Consider the following 25646-nt stretch of genomic DNA (forward strand, 5'->3'; position numbering starts at 1 on the left):
ACTTCCACTGTGCTATTTTGTTTAAACCTGATGTATATTTTGCATGCAAAATCTTATGCTGGTGAATAATTTGTAACTACAAAGTAAAAAGGGAAATGTATCTTCTCTGTGATGCAGCCAGCCACTGAATTAGATCAAAGTGGAAAACAAGTTGCTCAAGAGAAGTAAAAGTATCTCAAAAGGTACATTTAGCCTCGTTTTCCACTAATAGATTAAACAATATTCTAATTCTGCAAAGTGCAATAAGATGTGTCAACACTCTCATTATAGGATGTTCACTAGAAAGCTATTTATTAGAATGGAAAGAAAAGTATGATAATATGTGAATTGATGTCATCATAGAAACAATAGCACCATGAAATACCGTAAATACCTTCACAGAGCATCATAATTCACCTGAGACACACCGTAAGCCCTCTGGAGCATCATAATATAGGACTATACTGTTTGGGCTGAGCGCCATCTTTCTGCTTCGGCTCCGGTCGGAAGTACTCGTGTGTTGTCGACTCCAGCCGGCGTGCCAGAGGGCAGCGCGAGCGCAGCGTCTCTCAGCGCTCGAGACCGACACCATTCATCTGAGCACGGGACAACGCACACCTTGCTGGACCGAGGAGAAGCAGTTGAAACCGCAGGAACAAGCTCCGCACAGGTGAGTTTCTACCTGAACACACACGTCCACCGTCCCCTCGTCTGCGTCCACACACTTTACGTCACTTTTATTGGAGGAAGAAAAAAAAAAAAAACTCAGATATTCCCCGAAAAAAGTTGCAGCGGTTAGCGAACGTAAGAAGCGTTGGCTCATTTTTTTTTATTGACGTCGTACGTAAACAACAACGACGTGAAAGACGTCTGTGGATTTAAGAAGAAGAAATGCAAGTAAAGTCAGTTTAAAGTTTTATTTGTGGTTTTGTCGCTGACTTTATTTTCCTTCTACCTGTCAGCAGCACCCGGGTTAATCACTGAAGGAATGTGGTGCCATTAGGACGAGAGCCGAGAGCTGAAAGTTCATATCAACTTCAACTTTTCAGTCAATTTTCACCAATTTGACGCTTGAGGAGGGATTTATTTTATTTTTTTAAAAGAAACAAAAAAAAAAGGGATCATGGCCACAGGCGGATTTAAGTCAAACGCTACCACGGACTTTTTGGAGGAGTGGAAGGCGAAACGGGAGAAAATGAGAGCCAAAATGCTGGGGGACATTGCCGCAGCAACCGGTGCGCCCATGGGCTCCGGTAACACAAACAACAGCCGCCACGGGGCTCCTCCGCCGGGCACCGAGCTCACCAACAACGGAAACCCGGAGCGAAGCGCCTCCTCTGGGAACTGCCTCCCCTCCTCCTACACGGTGGCTCGGTCCTCCTCCGGCTCGGCTCTAAAGAGACCCGAGGAGGAAACGCACCACCTTGCTGCCGCCGCCGCTCACCCTCCTCACCCTCCTCCTGCACCCACAGCCACAGCCACCCCGGTGAGCAACCTGAAAAAGGCCCCGCCTCAGACGGAGAAGGCTCAGTGCGCTTCCCCGGACTCCAGCCCCATGGCTTGCAATGACAGTGACAAGGAGAGTCCTTCACCCAGCAAGGGCAAGGAGAAGAAGAGCTCCAGCGGCCCCAGCGCCAGGAAGGGCAAAGGACAGATAGAGAAGAGGAAGCTGAGGGAAAAGAGGAGATCAACAGGTGTTGTCAGCATACCATCCAATGAGGTGAGTGAGTTCAGCTTCACATTTGACACACATGATGATGTGACAACAGCACATCTTCTCCTGACTGTCACTTTCCACAGGCAGGTCAGAGGTGCAGCAGCAGGGTCACCTCCTAAGATGAAGTGTTTAGTGTTAATGCTGCTTAGGGTTGGAGTCAGGGCTCAGTCACACACACACACACACAGACACACAGACACACACTGCTGCCACAAAGTGGGACAATATGGAGGGAGGCCCATGCTGTGATGGAGGAGGCTGTCAGGGCCGGTGCAAAGAGCCACTGATGAGTTTTCTACTTTTTTTTTTTGCAGCATTTAAAGTCTCAACATCAAGAATACAGTGATATTTAAGACAGAAAAAGCTTCTATAAAGAGTCAGCAGTGATGATGACCAAGACATCCACTGACTCATGCCAAAGTTATTGTCATTGTCGATTAATCTTTTGATTCACGATTAAGTTGTTTAGTCTACATTGTCACTAAAAGTGTGTCAACATTTTCCAGATCCCATTTCGGTGTTGTGAAGTTGCTTGTTTTGTCCAACCAGCACTCCCCAATCCAAATGTTTTCACTTTATAACAATTTAAAACAGATTAGGAAGCTGAAACTAGGAAATATTAGACTTTTTAAAAAACTTTATAAATGACTTATATTCCTAATTATCATTGATGATGATGATGGCAGATGTTGATTGCTGCTTTGATCTTTTTTTTTTAAATCAAATGTCACACCAAGAAAAACTTAATAGTTACAGTGTTGGCATGTGAACAATCCTGAGTAAACATTAGTTTTTTTTTGGAAAAGAGAACATTAAGCTTGTTTTTATAGCAAACAGTCACAAATGAGCTCTGCATTTTTATGCATTAATTCATCCGTCATTTCTCTTGGCATTTCTGTCCTGCAGCTTCCTGTTTCTTATCAGCTGACGTACACAGATGCAACACATTTGTGATAGGCTGACATGACATCAGCTTATTAAAACTGGTGAGAACAAAGTGAGTGTGTGCATGCATGCTCCTGGATACTTGTGGTCACAGAAGATTATGATCCATACTGAGTGTGATTACAAAACCACAGCGAGTGTGTGTTTGTTCAGAATTAGATGAAGTAAACTTTGATCCTGTTTCCCTGCAGTGGACCAGACACCTAATAGTCTAAATCCAGAAAGAGTTGAAGAGGTTTGGTCAGTGGATATTGTGTAAAGCGACAGGTTGTTTGCACAGTGCTTCCTTGAGTTTGTTGATGTTGTGCTGTAGTGTCATATCTGATATAAATATTTGTTTAATTTATCATCTCACATTTATATTTCACATTTCCCCTGGCTGTCTTGCTTTGTAACATCTTGGGACCATGTTCTCACTTTAACACGTCACCTCCTGGGCTCTGTTGTAGCAGGTCTATAAAATGTTGAGGGGTTCATTAATAGTTAAAATCAAACAACAGCACTTGTTTTCCAAAAAAAAAGTCTCCAAATTCCTCCCATACATGTGTCTGGTTTAATCGACCCTCTGGTGCGATAGAAATGAAAGCAGCTCTCAGATGTTGGAGAGGAAAAAAAGAGGGAGGGAGGAGTAGGGGGGGCAGCTGGTGGTGGATTGTGTGTGTGTATTTAATGGCGGTGTTGGGGCATTCATTGTTATTGAATTTAAATCATGTCAGACTCTTGCCTAATTCCTGTGGTGCAGGAACTCTGATACGAAGCCGTGCCAACCGAGCGCTGTGAATTATGTGAACTCGCACACACTTTCAAAAGAACACAAATTATAGAAAAACACTTGGAGCCCATGTTTTTTTCATTAAGGTGATAGTATAAGTGGTGGTGTGATGCCTTTAGTAGTGGTCCATAACCACCCTGTTTCCCGTATCCCTCCTCTTGTTCGAGCCGGGTGCCCTCGGGGCAGCACAGCTTGGAGTTTGACCAGTTTGTCAGTTGGTGCTCCACATCCTGTTATTAGGTGCTCGGCAGTGCTGAGCAAAGCCGTTTGAAAACTGGTCACAAGCCAGGCGGTAATGCGGGGCTTCAGCACTCTGGGCTGTGCCAGATATGTTAGATCAAGCCCATAGGCTGCTGATTGTGTAGTAAAGTGGGTGAACGCACTATTATTGGGGAGGGACGGGGGGGGCGCTGAGGCTGAGAGAAAGAACTGGAAGTCTCTGCAGTAAGTACACTTTGCAGAAATCCCCCACAGTGAGAGCTTTATCTGAGAACCGCTGAGTGTGTTTACATACCTGTTAGTTTCCTGGGTAAGATCAGGTTTAAGAAGTCCCAAAAAATCCCAAATCTGCCAGTTAGAGGCAATTGTCTTCTATTACTGATGATCAGAGGGAGAGGATTGGTCCTGATGAAGTTTATCTTCATCTACAGATGTAACTCAGTTACAGTTGTAACAGAATTTGCATAATAATACTCAGACTTCTCTGTGTGCCATGTTTTATTTATAAAAAACAGACACAATCCAGTTCATACAAAACATTTTCAACACTTTGATGCTTTAATAATCCCCCCAAGTGTCATAGTTGGGGTCGGCGAGGTCATGAAGTTACAAGCTAATGTGGTCCATTGTGACCTCAGTTTGGCACCCTTAATCACAATTATGCAAATGCGTCACTGGAAAAAGTCAAAGTCTTCATTTTTGGTGAATACGTGGTGTTTTATGTCACTCACTCTGCTCTACAAGCTGTTTTTGGCTTTTATATGTAATTATGTAAATCCCTCTTTTCCTCTTTTGTTTTAGGTATTCAGAGCAAAGTAAAGCTCATTTGCTCTGCTGGTAAATCAGCTACAAGTGATGCTCATTTAGATTTATCAGTCATTTTTAAATGAAATGCAATGATTGAGCCAATAAAAGGTCAGAAAACATGCCCATCATTTTCCAAATTGTTTATTCGGCCTGACCAACAGCGACCACAGGAATCATCATGATGTATGTGATATCTCCTCTTGTGATGTTTTCAGAATGAAGCTGTTCCTCATGAGGACTTTGAACTTTACCCTTTGACAAAAAATGTTAATCATTCTATCACACTGAGGCTCTCATGGCTCAATAGCCACTCGACCCCCTGTGGTCCTTGGGCCTGTGCCCAGTCGGTGCATGGTCAAACATATATATTTGATTTACAGCGATGTTCAATCCAAGAGAAAACATCTGAAACAGTCATATTTTAAAAGCTGAAATCAGGAAATGTTTGGCCTAGGAAATGATGTTTCAGAGGCCTTTCAGCATCTGCACCAATTTCCCCAAAGACAAAACTTAGAGCTGTGAACAACATGGCTTTTATTGAATTAATGTGGTGTGTAGTCTCCCTCCCTTTTTCTGACACATGTGATCTCTAACGTGTTTTGCCCCCGAGATACTTGTTGTTTTAAACATTTAAAATTAGCCAGCAGCAGCGACCAACACTGAACAGCATCCCAAGGTTTTCTAATCCCACTTTCATAAATTGCGGCCTCATCTGATCTCATGGCTGGAGACGCTGCTGTAGTCAAAGTATCTTTATTGTCCCAAACAGGGAAAATGGGTTTGCAGCCAGGAAGATGCACACACAGAGACATTTAAACACACTGCACGATACACAGATGGGCAACAACAGATAGCACGTCATAGTGGGCAGATTAAAAGAACCTTATAGGGATAAAATACGATTAAAAAGTAAAATATATCAACAATAAACAGTCCAAATTCAGACTGAAGGGAGTGATCTGCACACTCCAAAATGGGAGAAGCCTTCCTGAACACCTTTTTAATAAAAAAAATCACAGAGCGAAAAAACTTAAAAACTGCCAAAACTGGCATCCCACAACACAAACACAAACATTCCCTTTGTCACGTTTCTCTTTCTCCTCTGGGTGCAGCATATATAGTGTATAAAAGGACCAAACTATGCAAATGAAGCCTCCCTCACACAAGCTCCCTTTGTGACGCGAATGTGAGCGGACAGGTGTGAATAGAGATGCCTGGGATTATCTCCCCGCTCGCTCTGTGCAGAATAATAGCTGCTGAGCCGGATTTCAGATCATCAGGGGAACCCAATCTTCTACCTGTTGAGGCCATAATGGCCCCCGATAAAAAGCTCCCTGCTTTACCCGGAGAAAAGACACTTTTTCGCGCAGCATCAATCACCACGGCGACCTCCCGATGCGCTCCAGGAAGGTGTCTCCTTTCTCTCACCCCGCTCGCCGCCTCAGACTGGAGGGCATTGTTGTTGATGCTGACCCTTGACATCACTCGGGACCATGCTTATGCAACAGAGGAATGTGGAAACGAGAGTGTGCGTGTCTGTCTGTGTGTGTGTGTCGAGCATCTCTGCAAGGGTCGTCCTCTCCTCTCCGATATGAAAAGGGTTCGTGGTTGTGATGTAAGCGTGTTTCCCGTTGGTCACGCTGCATGCAGCCCGACGGTGATTCATGTCGCTCATTGTGTAGCTTTTTTATGACCTCAGTGAGTTATGAGGCCGCAGCCAGACCCTCCTCCTGCCAGGGGAGTGTGAACTTTGTTTCATGTGGACGGCTGGATCTGCCCCACAGAGGCTGCTGCTGCCCCTGCTGCTGCTACCAGCCCCCCCTCCCCTCTCCCCCTCGCCTCCCCTCTCCTCCCAACAGCTATTTGTCTGCAGCGTCACTGAAGAGGTCAACAGGTTCAACATGCGATACTGTGCCCGAGCGCTCGGGAAGTTAACACTGTGTTGACAGGAGAACATGGCGGACAAGAGGGTCCTTGTTTAACCTGATCCTTTGTTAATCCAGGTGGTTGTTAATATGTTTTATACAAACATATCCCATTAAACACCACTCACTGTCCACCACTGGTAAATCACTTAGCGCGCCGCCGCAGCACACTCGCGTTTTGTTGCCAGACTTTGTTCAAAAGCCACAGAAACGTCTTCTTTTAACTCGCTGTGAAAATTGTAGTTATGATCCCAGAGTTTCCAAAAGGCAGCATGTACGTCAGCGATATAAAAGTGTGTGAAATGATTTATTGGAGTGGTGCCGCCATAAAGAAGCATGGAGTCTCTTGCATTTAAATATTTCACTCAGTTTGAGACGCTTGTACTGCAGCTTCTGTTCGACTGTCTGAAAGTGTGAAAATGATTATTTTAACAACCAAAACAAACAGAAACAGATGTTTTTGTCAACTTTACCCTCACCCTTTTTGTTATATGAGGACAAAAATAACTGCAGACTTAGTTTTTTTTATGTTCTTGCATATTAAAACTGAATTTAAAGAGATAGTTTAAATTGGCCCATTGCTATAATCCCTATAGCCTTAGGAGTTGTTTTCTAGGCAAATGCAGAGACTGCTTGCCGAATATATGCCCCAGACGAGAACCCGCATCAGCGGTTTTTCATGAATTTACCTCTAAAACAACTCTGTCTCGTAACGTTTAGTTATTATCTCATAGCGTGGTGAATGTGCAGGTCACAACTTGTCCACCAGAGCGTTTTGGAGTTGTCTGATTGTGTATTTGATGAGTTTGATGAGGGAAACCAAGAAATCCCATTAGCCTCCGTAGCGTAGCTCTGAGCAGCTCACGGCTCTGCTCCGCCGTTCTAAAATTAGCGACAATTAAAGGTAACGAACCTACTCCTAAGACTATGGCAATGGGCCAAATTGCCAAAGTGTTGAACTATCCCTTTAACTTTAGCCTTCACATGCACATTTCCCTATTCCAGGGCAAAGGATGTACGGTAAAAGTGTGTGTAGGACAAATCTGTCTCATATCAAATCAGACCACGCATCACTGAGTTGTGGCGTGAACTCTTTCATCTGAACGACATTAATCAGCAAATGCCTTAGATTCAAACGCCCCTGCCTTGTTTATGCCCCAGATTTGTTTCTGCTCCATTTTATTCTGTGCTGACGTTCAGTGGAGGGTGAACTAAACTTGTATGTTTGGATGCTGAAGGACACTGGTTTAATGAAATGGACTCCAAAGTGTCTGTATTGTTGCCTTTCCCCTCAAGAGCCGCCTGAGATTTGTGAGACATTCGGTTGATATTACCACAGTCCTTCAAGGCCATTTTTGGGTATTCGGCAGATTAGTGGCATATTTACTGTTTTGCCTCTTCAGTCTTAATATCTGGCCATGGGTGCTTTTTCAGTCTGTAGTATTACAGTAGAGCTTTTCAAAGCTTTTTTTAACATATCCAAAAGTTGTATGTCGGTGCAGTTTTTCATATTTTACCAAAATGTGGTGTTTAATCCAACTGTTTTGTCCCAAGTTAGTTTATCTATAGCTCTATAGCTTAGCTTATAGCTATTGCTATAGAGCTAGTATAGTATATAGAAAGGTTGTGAGTTTAGCATCAGATTTCATTCCCTTGCTTGCCAAGAGCTGCTGAAGTTAGCGTAGCAACCAGCTCACCTGAACCCACCCAGGCCTGTCCAGTCACTCACTCTCCACTGCTGAGTCATTGTAGTGTCCAGTCTGCCTCCTTGTAAACGCAACATTGGCTGAAGCTCTTGGCAAGACTGTGTGTGTGGTGAGTAAACAGCTGTTAATGCTAACATGGGCCTGTGTGGCGATAGAAAAAAATGTACAAATAGCTCCTTTCTAAAACTGCATGAAACCAGCCGGGGACCTTCTGGCTCATGTCAAATCAGGATTTTTATGAATCACTACAGTTAGAAAACCTGCAGTAGTTTGTTTATCACAGACTCTCAATCAATCCACAGCTGTGCACAAGAACACAAGAATGTTAATTTGCATCGGGGTGGAGCGTGTTTCACTTTCTGTTGAAACCCTCTCCAAACAAGGTCACATCATCACAGTAAATACCACAGGGGTTTTGTCATGGACTTAGGTAAGAAAGGAGCTATTTAGGCAGGAGGGTGTTTTGTTTCTTTCTTTTCACTTGTTGGTTGAACAACAGGAATGCTAAACTCTTTAATTAAAACATATGTTTCTTTCTCCAAGTGAAGTTTCCCAAGCCAGAAGCACCAGCACTGTTCCCAAGAACATTTTGTTTGGTTGACTTATTGGAATGAACCCTGGATTGTTTACGAGGGCCGCTGTCACTGGAAACGTTTCAAAGGGGTGACTAATAGAAAAAAAAAAGTCCCCGAAGAGCTGTTCTGTGAGATTTAAGGGAATTCCAAAGGAGGAGGAAGAAGGAGGGAGAGAAAGAGGAAGTCTTGCTTGTCTGCTTCTGCGATGAAGTTGTTACCAGCCCAGGCCCCCCCTCCTTTTCACTGGGGCACCTGGGGGTCTCTCAGCACCTCATAAAATACACAGCGCACTCCTAATGGGCCGTGGCACGTGGTTTTGTTCAGTTTGCAGGATTGTTACGTAAACTTCAGTTCTCATTAAAATGACCTCTGACGAGCCGGAGCGTCCATTAACGCTGTCAGATGGAATCAGAGGGTCCGGGTATCAAACCTGCACACCTTTTTGGTATGAATTAAAATGTGTCCATGACATTGAGTTCCAACAAAATGTCACAAAAGGGAGGTAGTTGAGTATTTTCTCATTTATATAAAGTATTTGCAAGTCTTACACAGTTTTCCTTAAAGTTGTGCTCGTGGTTCCTTTTATCTTTTGGCATAATTTTACGATGTAGTTTTGTTTGTGTTGGTAATTGAATGAATTATGGAGGAAAACTTGTTTATGTTCTTCACAGTATGATTTAATCTATTGTCAGATCATATAAATGTGTCTAGGTTCTTAAATATCTCCGGTTTAGTCCTAATGTGCAAAGATGAAAATCAGCAACACTTCTTTATTGACAGAATTGACTTGGTTGGAGAGACAGTAACATCCAGATCTCACTGTTGTCATTGCAAAAGAATTAGTACTGAGGATCAAATCTGTATTTTATATCGCGAAGATGAAATTCTTTTAAGTTCTTTGGAGTCAAACTACAATTTTAATGATTGATGATTTCAAAAGCGAAATGAGAGAATGGATGTTTGTTTGTGTTGGTATCGTAGTCGTATTGATTACTCATATATTAGAGTTTCTGTTTCTGTGGCACCACTCGTTCTGCTTGATATTTACTGGTGCGAGTCAGCGGAGTTCAAAGTCTTATTTTTCTATCTGGGTCACTGCTCTTTAGTTATGTCTGTTCAGGATCTTTGTGGAACAGACTGTAGATTATTACTAAAGAACAAAGCACAACCTGCACTGTCCCTGAGCACCAGCGCTCACAGATCTTTTGCGTTTCATCCCAAACCTGTACTCAGCTGGGGCTAATGCTGCATAGAGGCCACTGAAACTCAGCTGTTTCCTGATAGAGAAAGTATTTCACCTGAGACATTAACTCACTTCCCTGCTACTGCAATAGTGACACAATTGGTGTGATTGCGGGCTAATCTTTAACCTCGGAGTGTGTACGAACTTGTGTGTTCATCGGTAAACAGTTATTGTATGGGTGTCAGGCGAAAGGTTTTAAAAACGAAATGATCGATCCTGTGGAGCTGGCGGCCGTCAAACATTGTGAGACCTCGTTGAATGAACTGGTTAAACTCAGTTGTGCGACGTAACCCATGTAAATATTTAACTAAATCCACTTTGACTGTTTTCTCCACAGGCGCAAAACAATGTCAGAGTGAATAGCCGTGTCCTTGTCTGACCCTGGACTCAGGCCATTGTTTTGCCTCGAAAGTTCAAGTCAAACCATCATCACTCAGTCATTTTGCACTTTTTTTTTTTTAATTTAAGTCCATCTACGCATATTCAATCATAATTCCCTCTGTGATTATTTTCCCCCTCATTAGCAGCATTCACGCTGAGAATATTATCACAGTGCAGTTTATATAAATTCACTGTCTGGGATCTTAATCCTCAGAGTTTTTGGAGGCAAACGGTGATAAGTGATGATCAGGGTTGGTGGAAACAAGTCTCCCCCTGTTGTGTGTGTTTTTTATTTTATTTTATTTTACTTTTTTATGGGAACTTTCTGTGCCGAGCCGCTGGGTGTCCTGCGAGTGTGACAGCAGCACAGACGCACACAAACACACTCAGCGGGGAGGGTGTTAAGTAAGAGGAGTTGTGGATTAGAGGGGTGGGTCGGTGTGTGTGTGTGTGTGTGTGTGTGTCTGTAACGTGTAACCTATTTGTTGGGACATTCCTGTGTGTTCGCTGACGACCGAGGGGAATTTGTGAGTCAGCCCTAATCAGGCCACTCTGCATGATTAGGCATTTGGGAGCCTGTCCATTTGTATTTGTTAAAGCTAAATTACTTAGAGGTCCCAGACTCCCTTTTCCCACTCTACTCTATTTTAGATTCTGGCTCGTCTGAGTGCTGGTGTCTCTGCTCTGCTCTGCATTGGTCTGTTTGGAGACTTTATTACTTTTTAAAATAAGAAAATAACTAAATCTTCCTCATAAAACTGAAAAATGTTGTCTCAGCTTTTTGCTGAGTCTGGTATGGTGGCTAATGTTATCTAATATTAGCAAGTTAAAGGAAGATGCTGACTTTACTCTGAGGGTTTGTTGGCTTGTGCTGCTGTTACGTGCACTGCATTCAAAAATATCACAAATCACATTGTACAAGTATAACATACAGTATATGATTATTAGCACCAATATATATTTAAACATGTATTTATAGACTGTTTTTCCAAAAGGTTGATGCACAGTTGCACAGAAACCACTGGAATGAACAAAAACAAATACAGTCATAAAAGAAGAAGTAGATAAAGTCTGAATATGAAGAATGGCCTGATTCAGAGTAAAGTTATTGATTAATGACAGAGTGCTGTAATGCCAGGTGGTCCAGCTGGAGCCTTAATCTAGAACAATAAATCCTAATTTATGAGGCTACCTTATTTATAAGTGTTTTGTAAAGTTACTAGTCACCACATGTGCTTGCATCTGCAGATTCCCAAACAGGAAAATTAATCACAAATATCACACTAGGAATTCTGTAACAAGATCTTACCAACTTCAAAGGTCCTATAATAAAATAAAATAAAGATGTGCTGATGTTGCGTTTTAAAATACGACCTTTGATAAAAATGTCCAGACTAAGACAGTTCGTGTATTTCATTTCTGTTCAAGGTTGATTATTCTCAGATGGGAAAACCTGGTGTGTCGGCAGGTTTGAAATCTCATGGATTTTAGAGTTTTGTCTTTTTACCATTTCAGAAAACAATTCATAGAAAGTAAAAACACATTCCATGCAACTATTGTCATCTTAATTGAATTACGTGATCTAGAGAAATGTCCTTAAGACTGAGCTCTGGTCTATAGATTTAAAGAGCTGTGCACCTGTTAGAGTGATGATCTTTGTTTAAATATGAACAAAGAGACAAACCTTCAGCAGGATTCGATGTTTTCAGATGACATTACACAGAAAGATATGGTGTCATCCCTGTAAGTTTAATCAAAATCTAATGAAAATGTCACAAAAAACAGTTTGAAAATGAATCTCTGGCTCATTCAGTCTGAGATATGACGTCCGATTTCATGTCTGATGCCGTTGCCATCACAGCCCCGTTCACTGCACTGCCATTACATCGCATGAGGGACAATAAGCCTCAGTTATATTTGTATGAGTGAATGCACACTAACAGACTGATTTCTGTCCACAGTCTAACAGGTTTCACGCACCAGTTCTGTGTGTTATGTCACAGAGGATCTCGCACAGGACGATATCCCCCCCAGTATTAGCATCGCTGTTATCAGACGAGCTAGATTTACACATGTAACGCCACCTGCACTTGAGGAACGATGAACAAACACAAGTTCTTCCTGTTTGAGTTCAGAGAGGAAAGTGAAACACTCAGACGGAGGAATGTTGGCTTCACAGGATGATGTTTTTGAGTCTCGCCACTGTTTTGTTTGGCGATTTCACTTCTAATTTCTTGCTTAATTTTCACAAATACAAACTGAACTTTTATAAAAAAAAAAAAAATTTTAAATCCCCACCACATTTCAATACTTGCTCTTGGCCCATGTGTTGCCATTGAAAGAAAACAAATAGGATTTATTAGAACTAGATACGTGGTGAGGATTTACGTGGTAATTAAAGCTGGAGTGAAAATATTTTCAACACTAGAGGATTGATTTAATTTTCCACTTTCAGACGGACTCTCTTGAATATTTGACAGATAAAGAGGATTTTTCCCCCCGTGGCTGTTTAAAAAAAAAAAATTGCACATCAAAAGGACACAGTATTGAAAACACAGCTCGGTGAAAAGGCCCAGGAATGCACTTGAACCCCTGAAATCGAATAAATATGTGGCTCTAAACTGCCAAACGCACGAAGCCTTGATCTTTAAGCCTTTCTTCCCAACAGAGGAGCCAGAAACCTGCTGCCGTCCTGAGAAGGGCCTACCTGTCTTAAAGCTCACTCCTTGAAGCTCGAGTGTCTTTTCTGTTTGTTCGTGTGCTCATGAATGTATCTGTCGTTACCAAGGCGGTATGCCACTTTTACACCACAACACCGGGGGGAGTGAAATTACAATGTGCCACCCACCAAGTGCCTTGTTTTCTCATTCCAGCTCTGTCTTGCTGGACTTGGGGAAATTACATCTGGCACTTTGTTTTTTGAGGCTCTGTTGTGTAATACAAGCGTGTCTTGTACATGTGCTTTAATTTCCCTCTGTGATGTTATCTCTCAGAGGTTTTCAGTACATCTTTATTTGTCCCTACCAGGACAAATGTGCGTGGAAGCTCCCAATAAACAAGGGAACAAAAACAGAAACACAACCAGATAAGACATTTAAAAGTGTCTTTGGTGCTCCAGTGAGTAATGAAGAGATGCATTTCCAGTGTTTGTCCACCTGAGATAAACACGCCCCCTCTAACTTTCAGAAAACATGAAAAAAACTTTCAGTAACTCAAGGAGAAAAAAAGCAGAGGTACACCCTCACACCATAAAGTGGCATAAATAGTATTTAAAGCAGATATCAGTGGCACGGCCGTTTCGGCTAATGCTGTGTTCAAGGCAGGCTTTTGAAACCGTAAGTTACAGCTTCAAGTCACAACTACGACTTGGTAGCGTTCCAGGTAACCCGTAGCTCGTGTTTTTACCGTCCTGTTGTCTGTGAAAGTTCCCTATAACGGCCACTCGTAACTTCCGACCCGTGAACTCGTACCAGATCGAACTGGTATGACTTCACAGGAAGGAAAAACACAAAGTACGAGTTTCCTTGAACGCACCATGAGTTAGCAGCCCCCGCCCTTGTCAGGCATCAATTGGTCCTCGTGCTACGTCACCACATTCACGCGCATCCCTTGGCTGCACACACAGCCCTTCATGCCGTTCTCTCCCCTCATTGGATAACACTTGTATCCCACAAGGAAAATTTTCTCCTCGGGTTACAGCAGAGCAGAGTGACGGAGAGACTCGTGTTTAGGCTGAAATACTTCATGTAAGTGATTGCTGACGGAAAATAGGACTATTTAGGACTTATATTAACAAAAACATTCCACTGATATCTGCTTTAACAAGTGAAGCTCCTGTTAATCACGTTTAATTAAATTGATCGTGAAAATGAAATGCCATTATAATCTGTTATACTCATGCCGATGGCAGTAATTGACCACTCACGTCGAACCTTTGCTTTGGCAGTAATTAATCAAAACAGCACGTCAGGAAATGTCAGGAAAAACAGGGGCCACCTCAGTGAGTTTCCAGCTGAAAGCAAACATACTCACTTCACACGACTCATCACCTCTGTCAATTAATGACTTGGCTTAAACTTGTATTTACAAAACATGTCTTTATAAAAGCTTTTACAAAGTCTATCAGTTCTCTCTCTTTACACATCAAATTAATTCTGTTGATTGTACAGGGAAGTCTGAGGTTAAGTTTCTGTCAACACTTTTCCTTTGCCAGCTTGTGGTGAGAAACACCTCGGTAGAACCTGTTGGACCTGTCGCTCCATCCAGGTGTTATCACGACCGAGACTGACACTCACGGTTGATTCAGATAAAATAGACAAACTGACACTGGATTGATCGTAACTAACTATCAGCCAGTGTATCACCAGAGTCTACCAAAATCTCTTCAACACATTTGTGGGCAACAGCTGCACAAAAGCACTTAAAGAGGAACTATGCAGGATTTTTAGCTTAATTAAAAAGCTTTGGCGTAATTGTGATGGTTAATAATCTCTTGTAATGACAGATAAGTCTACACAAATATACACATCGTAACATCATATATGATATATAATGTTATGTACTGCTCTAGAGAGTAGCTCTATTGATTAATTTCTCACCGGCTTTGTTCGTAAACTAATGCACATGGCCGAGAGGAGGGTTAGCAAAACAGCGGAAAAGCGACCGTACTTGCATTCCCCTTTAAAAGGGTGTTGAGATGAGATTCAGTACAGTTATATTCTAAGCCTTATGTAATTAAGTAAAATGACATGGAGTCTATAGTTTAAAATCTGACATCGCAGAGTCCTACGTTAAAATCTGCAAGGCACAAAAACAACTTTCCAATAGATTTGACAGAAAAACCTCACACTGTAATTAATGTTTGGACTACTACTGCTTGGACTCAGTTCAGAGCGCCAAGGGCAAGAAACCTTTTATTCCCTATAGCACAGAATGAGCTGTTGAACATAGTATGACTGGCAGCACTTGTTTTTGTATACGAGCTGTGCTCTGGTCTTTATGACATGTGTGCCGCCATAAGTTGTATATTAATGATGTGTTGAGCTACAAAGACTGTGTGTGTTTTTACTACACTTGGGGAAAAGCCAACTTTCACTTCATGGGGGACAGTAATGTCAGTCAATCCATTATATTGCCTCTTGTTGTTATTCCTAGTTGACGATTCTTATCTGAAATCTTTATATAACTTCTTCCCGTAGAGTCGTCCTGCGGGTTCTTATCAGTGAACGAAAGCCACAGCTACGTTATGACGCCATGGGACCATGCGGTGACTTAAAGTCACATGGAGATATGACCATGCAGAGCAAACACTGTTCTATAGCAACATGTACACACAAATACAACAATAACCAGAGGCAAGTTGTCAGTCATGGCTTTTGTTGACAGGCACGCCCTGTTTTGTTGGACGCTCTGACAGTACAAGTGCAAACTTATTGAAGACAATGGCGTGGTTTCGCTGCTATGCTTCTGTACATCAGCACGGTAGAATGCAAATGAAACAATAATAGTTCAGGGTGTTCCCATCCATGTGTAGGATCCGTAGACCTGTAGATGCTAAATTTAGATCTCATGTTGTTCAACTTTAGGACATTATGACTGAATGAAGACTTTTTTTTTTTAGTTACAACTATTTTTTATTGCTTTTTAGCTGTGAATTAACAAACAGACACAAATAAGAACCACAACATTTCTTTGCAGCGTTTTTTGGAAGTAACAGTTTCAGCTCTTTTTTTTTTGACAAACGGTTGACTCTCATTGATCTTCCAAGTATGACACCTGACCTGAATACATCTGATTGCGTGTGTTTTTCCACCTTAGTGTCAAATATAGTGACTATTCCTGCAGTGCTGTCATGGCAGGGAGGATGACGAGTGTCTGCTGATGTATGTGGGTCAAACGAAGCCGGAGGAGGATGACTCTGACATCAAATACAAAATGAGCTTCATTCAGGTTCATGCTAGTTTGACACGGGACCATTGTCTGCCGAGTTTTTGTCTGACTCATTAGTCTTTGTTGTGTGTTTTCTTTTCGTTTTGCTGCGCACGTTGTTGTTGTTGTTGATGTCTTCTGTGATCTGTTGACCTAACATCACCCTCGTAATGAGGTCATCAGAAGTTATTGTCGTTGTCCCAGAGTGGCCTTCGTGTTGTTGGCAGCCCAGTTTCAAACAAACTTGTGGCGTTCAGGAATGCAGACAGACAGACTGATAATAAATAATAAATCCTGTTTGTCTGATTTCTGTCTTTTTTCTTTTTTTTGTAAGTATCACAGGCTAAAAACATCCATTTCCGATGCAGCTCTCTTGCTCTCTGCCCTCATGACTCATGGCTCCAATAAATTAATTTAAGATGCCTGTCATGATCAGAAAGGAAGGTCAAGGCACCGAACAGAAACTAGACCCTTTGATTTGTGTTTACTCTGATCTCTGACCTTCACAATGTTCACCTTCGCCTGTACCGTCACTATTCTTTTTTTCTTTTGCTCTGATCTTGCTGATTAGTTGTCGTGATGCTTTGAAGACTCATGAATAAAAAAAAAAATGTTGAAATGTTTTTAAAAATGAGCCAAATTCCAGCTTTTACATTTCTAAGGTGCTTCAGAAAGTGTCAGTAAATGACGCCTTGGATCTCCGCTACATTCGCTTTTATCTTTGTCTCCTTGATGCTCTGATCACTCACCCCTTTAATTTTGCATCCTCCACACTGTAAACCATCCTCTGAACTCGTCACAGTGGAAACATTTAGGTCTGTGTGTGTGTGTGTGTGTGTGTGTGTGCTGTTTTTCCATTTCATTTATTAATTTTTTTTTTTTACCTGTTGCTGTTTGGTCACAAATCTGTGTCCAAACCCGCGATTGAGAGCTGAACAGATGGATGTAGCGGCGTTTCCGTCATGCCTTTCGTGTTCAGAGAAAGAGAAGCTGAGTGGTAATTTCTAGCGTAGCCCTCCCTCCTCAGCGGGTATTAACCTTTTGCCTGTGGCGCTGACAGCCTCCTGAAAGATTCATAGGCACCCAAACTTCTCAGTTCAGTGTGACAGATTGGATTTTCATCACAAGCCACCCTCGGTTGATTGTGTGCTTTTGCTTTCTCCCGTACGTCATGAATCTCCCCCCCGTTTTTTTCCCACCACCAGCTCCTTGTTTGTATTTTTGTCTGGTTCTGTATTTCATCTTTCATCTGGTATTTGGCCTGTGGCCTGTGCACGCATGTAGTTTGTTTTCCTTTTTTCCCATTTCTTCTCTCCTCTAGATATCTCCTCAAACAGCTCATTAGTAAATCCGTCCTCAAGCGTTGTTTGTTTGCATCCAAAGATTCAAACTCATAAGTAAACATGAGGTATAGCTGTGTGTGTGTGTGACCTACGCGACCTCTCCTCTCCTCTCTTCTTTCCTCTCAGCTTTCCTCTCATCTCTATTTTTCCTCCATCCCTCTCTTTTCACCGTCGGCTCCAGTAGTCAAATGTGGCGCTGTCCGGTGCAGGATGAATGGGCCGGTGTCAGCGGCCGTATCTGTCCACGGGGCTGGATTTATCTTCCTGGTGTCAGCCCCGAAAGGTCACACAATCAAGTGCAAACAGTCGTCGCCACACCATTATCCAGAGGACAGAGACGGAGTGCCGCTCGGCCTCCTGGGAATTCTTTTTTGAGACGTTACTGAGCGTAAACAGGACGCTGCCGAGGTGCGACAACTTCATGGCGATCACGGTTGACAACACGCTTGACAGTTCCACCAGGCGCGCAGTGTTTACATCCATATTCACCGGCCTTATCGTTAGGAGGGAGCAACACAGAGCGGAGACACAGCAGTCAGCCTTCTGTATCTTATTTTTGTGATAATTGACAATATCAAACTGTAGCACATGAAATATTTCCGTTCCTGTCCACCAAGTGGACTATTTTCTTTTTTAAAATCTTTTCTATGACCTTATTATTGTTGTTATTATTATTAATAGCTCATTTGCACCTCTGGTAATTGCCCTTATCTGCATTACTTAACCAAATCAGGCCAATACACTTGTACTGTGTTATAAAACGTGTTTTTGTTATTGTGCAAAGCAGAAGGGAGATAATTGTGGGCATTACTGTTGGTTTTCCTGCCAGACAGTTGAACACAATTGTCTGTAACCTCTTTGTACTTGAATTGATCTTAAATTGATTCTGCAGAGTAAAATAATTTCATCCTATGTGCTGCAAATGAGCAGCTCCATAAACTAATGCCCCTTTGCTTCATGTCACCCCCTCTCTCTTCCTGTCTCACCGTCACTGTAATGAAGCTAAAATAGCAAAAAAGAAAACTAATAGTAATAGAAATAATGATAAAGATGAATAATAAATAGATCAAGGCTTTCTTTAAGTAACCTACAAATAGGTCAAGGCGATTATCTTGAGTCAAGGTTACAGTATCTACAAAGAAAAGTTACAATGAAACAAAGCCCTCGTCTCCTTAGTTACCCTGACATTTGTCTGTGGAAAGGGTGTATGTTTGTGTGTGTGTGTGTGTGTGTGTGTGGTCCATGTGAGGTAGGGTACTGGCTTTTAAAGATCAAATACGTCACTCAGAGAAATCTTTTCCTTGTTTCTTCTTCCCTTTGTATAAAACATCAAACACAAGTTCTTTGTGCCTTTCTGACTGAAGGTGAAAATTCCAGCTGACACTTTCTTCCCCCTATTGTGCAAAATTGCCCAGTGCAGCATTAAATAAAGGCTTTTTATGGATGACTGTCATATGACTAACACAGTACATTCTTATTCATGGCCCCCAAAAGGGACAAAAGAACAAGAGGTGGTTTTACTGTAAGAAATAACCCCGGGTTTCTGTCGACTGGATCCATCTGACGCAGCTGGTGCCACATGTGAAATTGAATTTCTAATACCCAGTGTTGTTTTTCTCACAGTTGCATGATCATTGGCAGGAATACCATTTACATACTGCATGCTTTAGTGCTGTAAACCAGTTTTTTTAACTTTCAGACCCATGTAGTTGTGCCGTATCTAGCAGGTGTGAAGCCGAACCAGGCTCGCAGTTTGATCTGAAACAAACTTTGCGTGGCGAACACAGCCTGTGCTGTTCGCTGCCGGGGGAGTTCAGACTGAGCTTAGCTTGACTCATGGTCTGGTTCGGTGTCTGCCAGCAGACCAACACAATGGCCTCTGTACACAATAGTCCTGCCTCTGTGCAGTTGGAATGCAAAACATGCTTTAACAGTTTCCGATACTGTATATCTGAGTATTGTGTTACACGACGGCCAGGCAAGGTGCACTCCACAACTCAACCCCCAGTGCACAAACAAACACAGACCCACTATGACCCCGACGATAGTGATTAATACTGAAGCCACAGGAAACCTAATCAGTCAGCCGATGTCAATGTAAGCAATTAAGTTGTTTTATTTAGTAGTTTCGTGAGTTTTGCATGTTTTCATGTAGTTAATTAGGGATCAGTTGCTGATGAGGGATTCTTAATGCATTTAATAAATCATTCACATTCATTTGAATTCCTTTCGTGTTGCCAGTATGACCTCTGTAGCTGCTCTGTATCCTCCAGCATAAGAATGAGATAAGCTTCTGTTTTAGTTCTTTAGTTCGTCAGGTAAACTTCTCCAGTAAACTATTTAACCTTCTAAAGATGTGACACAAGCATCTGGACCAAAATAGAGTCATTAACAGCTTTTAAATACGAACTGTGTTGTTAAAATCCTGATAAAAACCTTATTATTAACTGATTATAAATGCAGATCACCACGGCCATGACATTTGCTCGTGGTTTATCACAAAGTGGGAAACCTATATAGCCCTTAATGTTGATTGATAGCTGCAGTGTTAATGTCTCATTAAAAAACAACTTTCCACAACCTGGCAACCCAAAGGTTACAAAGCTATAATGAATTATACAATAACTTCCAAGTTGAAGACCTTTTTAGACCAGGATATTAGTAGTAGTAGTAGTGGGGCCAAAAACTGTTATTGTACAGATTCATATCAATGAAATATACACGATATTAGCTTTCCATGTGTAATCAGCATGATTAGTATTGGCTCCAGGCTGAACAAGTACAGGAAAGAGCAGAAAGTGTGAGTGGCCAATGTGATTAGCATAAAGAACGAACCAAAACATAAATGAATCAAAGAGTTTTCTGCAGCAGACCATATTAAAATATCAGTTTTCATTTGTCTGAGGCAGAAAGGAAAAATTCTTTAAACAGGAAGTGTTATCATCATGAGCGAGCAGAGCTTCTACACTGTGCTGCCTGGAAGTGGAGCTCCTCTGGGATCTGTGGCACATTCATGAACATTAGCGTGATTATACGACTCCCAGGCTCGTATCTGGACTCGTCTGGTCCGTTCCCTCTCCGTCTCTGTCAGAGGAAAAGAAAACTCCTCTCCCTGCGAAATACCACGACGAGAGGTAATCAGTCGTCACATGATGGCGGTCAGTTTCCCGGCCGTCTTTGTCACCGGTCCTCCCTCCTCCCATTCACTCAGGGTTAATGAGAGGCCTGTCGTAGTTGAAAAAAAGTGTCCGCCCCCTCCGCTTTGATGCCTCTCCTCCCTCTCACAAGTGTCGCTTTAAGCCGGGGATCCAGCATGTCCCTGCACGCCGTATAGGGAGGAGGATGAAACTGCGAGGGAGGTAACGCAGCGGCATGCATCCCCGCTGCTGCTGCCACCGCCATGAAACAGTAAATCACAACGGACGCGGCGTTTAGAATGATTTATATTGCCCTCCAGTTCAGTTACATAATGTTAATACATGTGCTGTGTTTTGCAACTTCATCTTTTACACAGTAGCCATTTTGAGCCAGTCTTGTTGTACAACCAGAAGGATGATGATTTGTGGATTTCACGCTGGAAGTGTGTGCATGAGTCACCGGCGGCTGGATTATCATTTCCAGCAGGAATCAGAAACACATGATGGACGCGTCTTCTCTGAGCGCCGTTCATCCGGGACCCGCTGTGTGCTGCTCTGATGTTGGGTGCCTTCCATTAATCTGGCCCTGTTTTCCAGCCGACTTCCTCATTTGCATGCAAAGCTCTGCCAACTGCCCCCCCTCCTTCTCTCTCTCTCTTCAAGCTTTCGGCTCTCCTCTCAAATGACGCTTCAAAGAACAGATAAAGAGCTTTACTCTTGAAAAATTAAGAGGCTCCAATCAGCTGTCGGTGGTCATTTATTGCGTGGCAGGCGCTGTAACCGAATATGGCTGTTGTGTCACTGAGGAGGAGTTGCCTTTCACTTTTTAAACTCCGATGTGAAAGTTTGCAGCTTCACACAACACATCACAAGCAAAGGGTTCAGTTATAGAATAGATAAAGGGAAATCTCGTTCTTTCAGGATCTGTTTTTGCAATTAAGTTTAGGCTCAACCAGCTTGGGTTTGGCCTCAGGACATGCCTGAATGCACATTCTTTCGCTTTGCACTCTTTGTCTTCATCCCTTTCTCTTCCTCCCTGCATACCCCCCCCCCCCCCCATGCCCTGATGAGTGGTTGGGCTCCTTCCAAGGATATCCATTATCGAAATACTGAACTAATTCCCCACTCAATCTCTTGCTCTCCCTCTCTCCTCTCTCTCTCTCTCTCTCCTCCTCTTCTTCTCACATACTCACCAAATCCAACCGTGTACTGCCCCCCCCCCCCCGCCTCTCTCTCTCTCTTTACTTTGCTGAGCAAGATAAGCCTCAGAGGGGCGCAGGGTCGTGGAACAACTGTGGATTGACGGCGGTCCGGTCGTTTCTTTTCTTTCTGTCCAGCGCCCGACAGAGAGAGAGAGAAACAGTTCATTTGTCCAAAGACCTGGAGTATAATTTTTCCCAGAGTCTCAGGAGGAGGCAGAGCCGCTGTTGTGTTCATGAATAACGAACGGAGCTCGTTGCTCAGGGGAGGGAGTTCACACTGACTCTCTCTCTCTGCTTCTCTGCTTTCTCACCTTAGACCTCCAGGCTGCTCCTGAAAGCCCCACAGAGGTTATTGCACATTTCTGGGGTGATCCTCTCTGTGGGCTAGACTTAAGCAAAGGGAGCAGCAGGAGAAACAAACATTACCGAGATGGGGGGGCTTTGTCCTAGGGGGCACAGTAGATGAGTCCTGATTTTTGACAAGCCTAGGTAGCATATACAAACCTCTACACTGTATTTAAAAGACTGTTATCCCATGCTGCAGCCATCACACACCTATACGCTCTATCTGGTCTGGAGTCACACTTTTTTTAGTCTTTTGTGACGTGTCCAAAAAAATGCAAAAGTTTATAAGTGTTTATTGTAACAAAAAATCAAAAGAGAACCACCAACAAGCAGTTATTGCAAAAAAAGAACTGTCAAAACAATATCAGGTGCTTCAATAATGATAAATGCACTGATGCCTCCACTCCTTTTTGTAAGGTGACCTTGGGTGACTTGAAAGGCGCCTCCAAATAAAATGTATTATTATTATTATTATTATTATTATTATTATTATTATTATTATCATTATTAAATGAAATAATGATGATGATGATGACGGTGACAAAAAATATCTGAGCAACTAAGTTTACTATATTTGTTTCAAAACTCAGAATAATTAAAAGAAAAGGAAATAACCACACTCCTGAACGTATCTACACAATGACATCATCACAATGCAATGACATAAGTCCGTACGAAAAGAAACAAAAGCAATATAGGCCTATATACTGTATATTTGGGCTCCTATATCGTCCTTGTTTTCCCTTGTCCAGGTTAAAGGAGGAGCTTGAGGCCTCAGCAAACCTGGTAGCTTCTGTAATCTTTTTTTTTTGTTTTTTTTTTGGAAAAGGGGAAGAACTGGCAAAAATCACAGACATGCAGCCACACAGAGGGGGCAGGCAGTGATAACTACCCACATCCTCTCTGTTATTTGAATGTAAATACGGGGATGCAGCGATGCGTTGAGACGGGCTATTTACAGAGAGAGCTCGATGGGAATGGAAAAGGGAAATTTTATTGTTGCTCCAGGCTTGTCCGCCGACTTTGTCTTTGCTGTTGTGCCGGGTGGGGTGGACTGGTGAGGAATGCACTAATCATGCAACTGTGCTGCCCTGCCCTGCCCCTGCCAGCTGCCCTGCCTTTTGTCTGCACTTGGAAACCAAAACAAGACAAAAAAAAACTACACAGATTTCTTCCACTTTCTTTTTTTACTATAAAGATGGAAAAGAAGCAGTGGGAGTGGGAAATGTTTATTGTCTTGGTCTTCCAGGAAGAGCACAAGCCCCTTCAGCCCCCTCCCCTCTCCCTAAAACTCCCCATTCCTGTCTTCTTTCTCTTGCTATGACGGGAATGCTGTGACACAATCAGTAATCCAGGCCGAACTGCACCACAGGGAACAATAGGTCGTATTCACACTGTCCCTCAAAAGCATCACCTGTCCTAAATTTTTGTCAAATATCCCTTAGATCAGCAGCGTTGTTCAGTTCTGGCTGAGCTGTGACATTAAGCTCTCCTCTTGCGTTATGCGAACAGAATCAGGGGTGTTTTGTAAGTCCTGTGTGTTTACTTAAAAAGGTATTTTAAGAGACAATAAATTCTACAGTTAAACTGTCTGCACAGGAGCTGCATGCTTTACATAGCAGCAGAGATTTATTCTGAGCCCAAGCATTAAAAACGTATTGTTTCCTAGACCACGCCGTGCTCCACTTTCCTGCAGTAAAACTATACTGCTGTCCTGATGTAATGTTGAAACCAGTCGCCTTTTATAAGAAGAAAAAATAAATCTTGGACTGCACATGGTTTGATGGTTTGGCCTGGAGCTTGGTACATTTTTCATTAGGCTTATGTTATTTCCCTCCAGTGTATTTTTCAGATTATTTTCCATTTGGAAATCAGTGATTGACAGCAACAAGACAGTCAGCAGAGTTTTGAAGTAGTTACTGAGGTTCTTGCTCAAGGCACAGTCATCAAAATGAATTATCACCTTTTTTGCAACAAGTTAATTATATTTGCTTTGATTTGCATATTTTTTAATAAAGTAGTGATGGATTTTACATATTCATTCTTATTACTGAAACTGGCAACCTGTTATGAAAGCTTTAGATGGTAGATGTTGTGCACAGATGTTGTAATGGAATAAGACATTTAAGTCTAGATTTATTGTTAAACACGGGCAGAACAGATCTAGATAAGACCGGGAGCTGCTATGTGCCACGGTGGAAGGATTGTGTGTGATAACAAAGTTTCTGATCGAGTTGTTTGTCTTAACTCTGGTTGTCTTTCCTCCCATCACTGTGACCTGTTGCTCTTATTGGTTCCCCTGACGTAAATGTTCAATGTGATAGATCAGTCAGTTGCTGCTGAGGTATACGCATTTCATCTTGTTATAGCTATAGCTTAGACAGTCCCCTCTAATGTGTCCATTAATGTGCATTAATGCAGTGTCTACTTGGTCAGGCACAATTAAGAGCGCTGCTGGAAGCCGTATGTGTAATGTATATGATTAAAACATCAACGATTGGCGTTCGCACTGGACCTGGAGTTAAAGGAGGAAATAGCTGTGATTGCTGCTTTAAGTAACATTTTCTAAACTGTTAAGATCTTAATGGTTTCTTCTTGTTCTTATTTTGAAGATGAAGATCTTTTCTGATCCAGCACATGTGCAGAAGAGCAACTCTCTGTGTCTTTACTCACAGTTTGCATCTGTTGTGCTTTCAGAAGAGTTTATTCTTTAAGTAAGCCAAGCACTCGTGTGGGTCAGACGACCAATTATCACTGTCATCATAACTCGGAGAAGAAGAAAATCATTGAGTCGGCGTGTCGGATGGATGAAGAGATGTCATGTTTGTAGAAAACAGAACTCCAAACACAAAAGCCCTCAAATTGTTCCACATGTCAAAGCAAACTGACAACAGCCTCCGCGTGACGATCAAAGCTCGTGTGTCTGTCACATGCTGCGCTGGGTCCAGTTCCCTCGTCCTCCTTTCAACACACTGCTGCCAAGATGGATTGTGTTACACTTCTGCCTCGGCCCCGAATGGATGGATGCGCCGAGGTGATTAAAAGTGCTGCAGCTTCTGAGGAAGATTAAGATTATTCAAAATATGTTTGGACTGAAATCTACAAGCTCAACTTTTATCAGGAATATTTTCTGAAGTGTCTTTAGCACAAAAAAGATCTGATTGGTGGTAAGTTTGAGTTTTCTTTCAGCGAGCAGGACAAGACTTCTTTGATGCAAATAACATCTAAGTTATTTTTATACATCTTAGCTTGAAATTTAATCTGTTTTACTATGCCTTTTTAAAATTTAAGGTTTATGATGACCTCAGTTATGTCCTTAAACTTTAATGTGCCACCAAACAGCACATTCCCTTTAAAAAGAAAATGAGTCTACTGTAGCTGATGTTGCCGTACAGTTTGTACAGTATTTAATGAAACAGCTG

General features: G+C 42.3%; 1 protein-coding gene across 2 annotated transcripts in view; it reads left to right on the forward strand.

Annotated features, from left to right (window-relative positions):
• The first annotated feature begins 557 nt into the window (after positions 1–557).
• The window catches only part of pawr (PRKC, apoptosis, WT1, regulator), a 66912-nt gene continuing 41823 nt past the window's right edge, over positions 558–25646 (forward strand). The window contains exons 1-2 of one of the 2 annotated variants that reach the window (XM_085768844.1): positions 558–649; positions 942–1699. In XM_085768844.1, coding sequence (XP_085624970.1) covers positions 1103–1699 — 597 coding nt within the window. In that variant the 5' untranslated portion in view covers positions 558–649; positions 942–1102. The remainder of the gene's footprint in view (positions 650–941; positions 1700–25646) is intronic. The other variant, XM_085768845.1, reaches the window with a different exon arrangement.

This window comes from Trachurus japonicus, chromosome 23 (genome assembly GCF_045865225.1).
Source record: "Trachurus japonicus isolate A0001 chromosome 23, Traja_1.0".
Taxonomy (NCBI): Eukaryota; Metazoa; Chordata; class Actinopteri; order Carangiformes; family Carangidae; genus Trachurus; species Trachurus japonicus.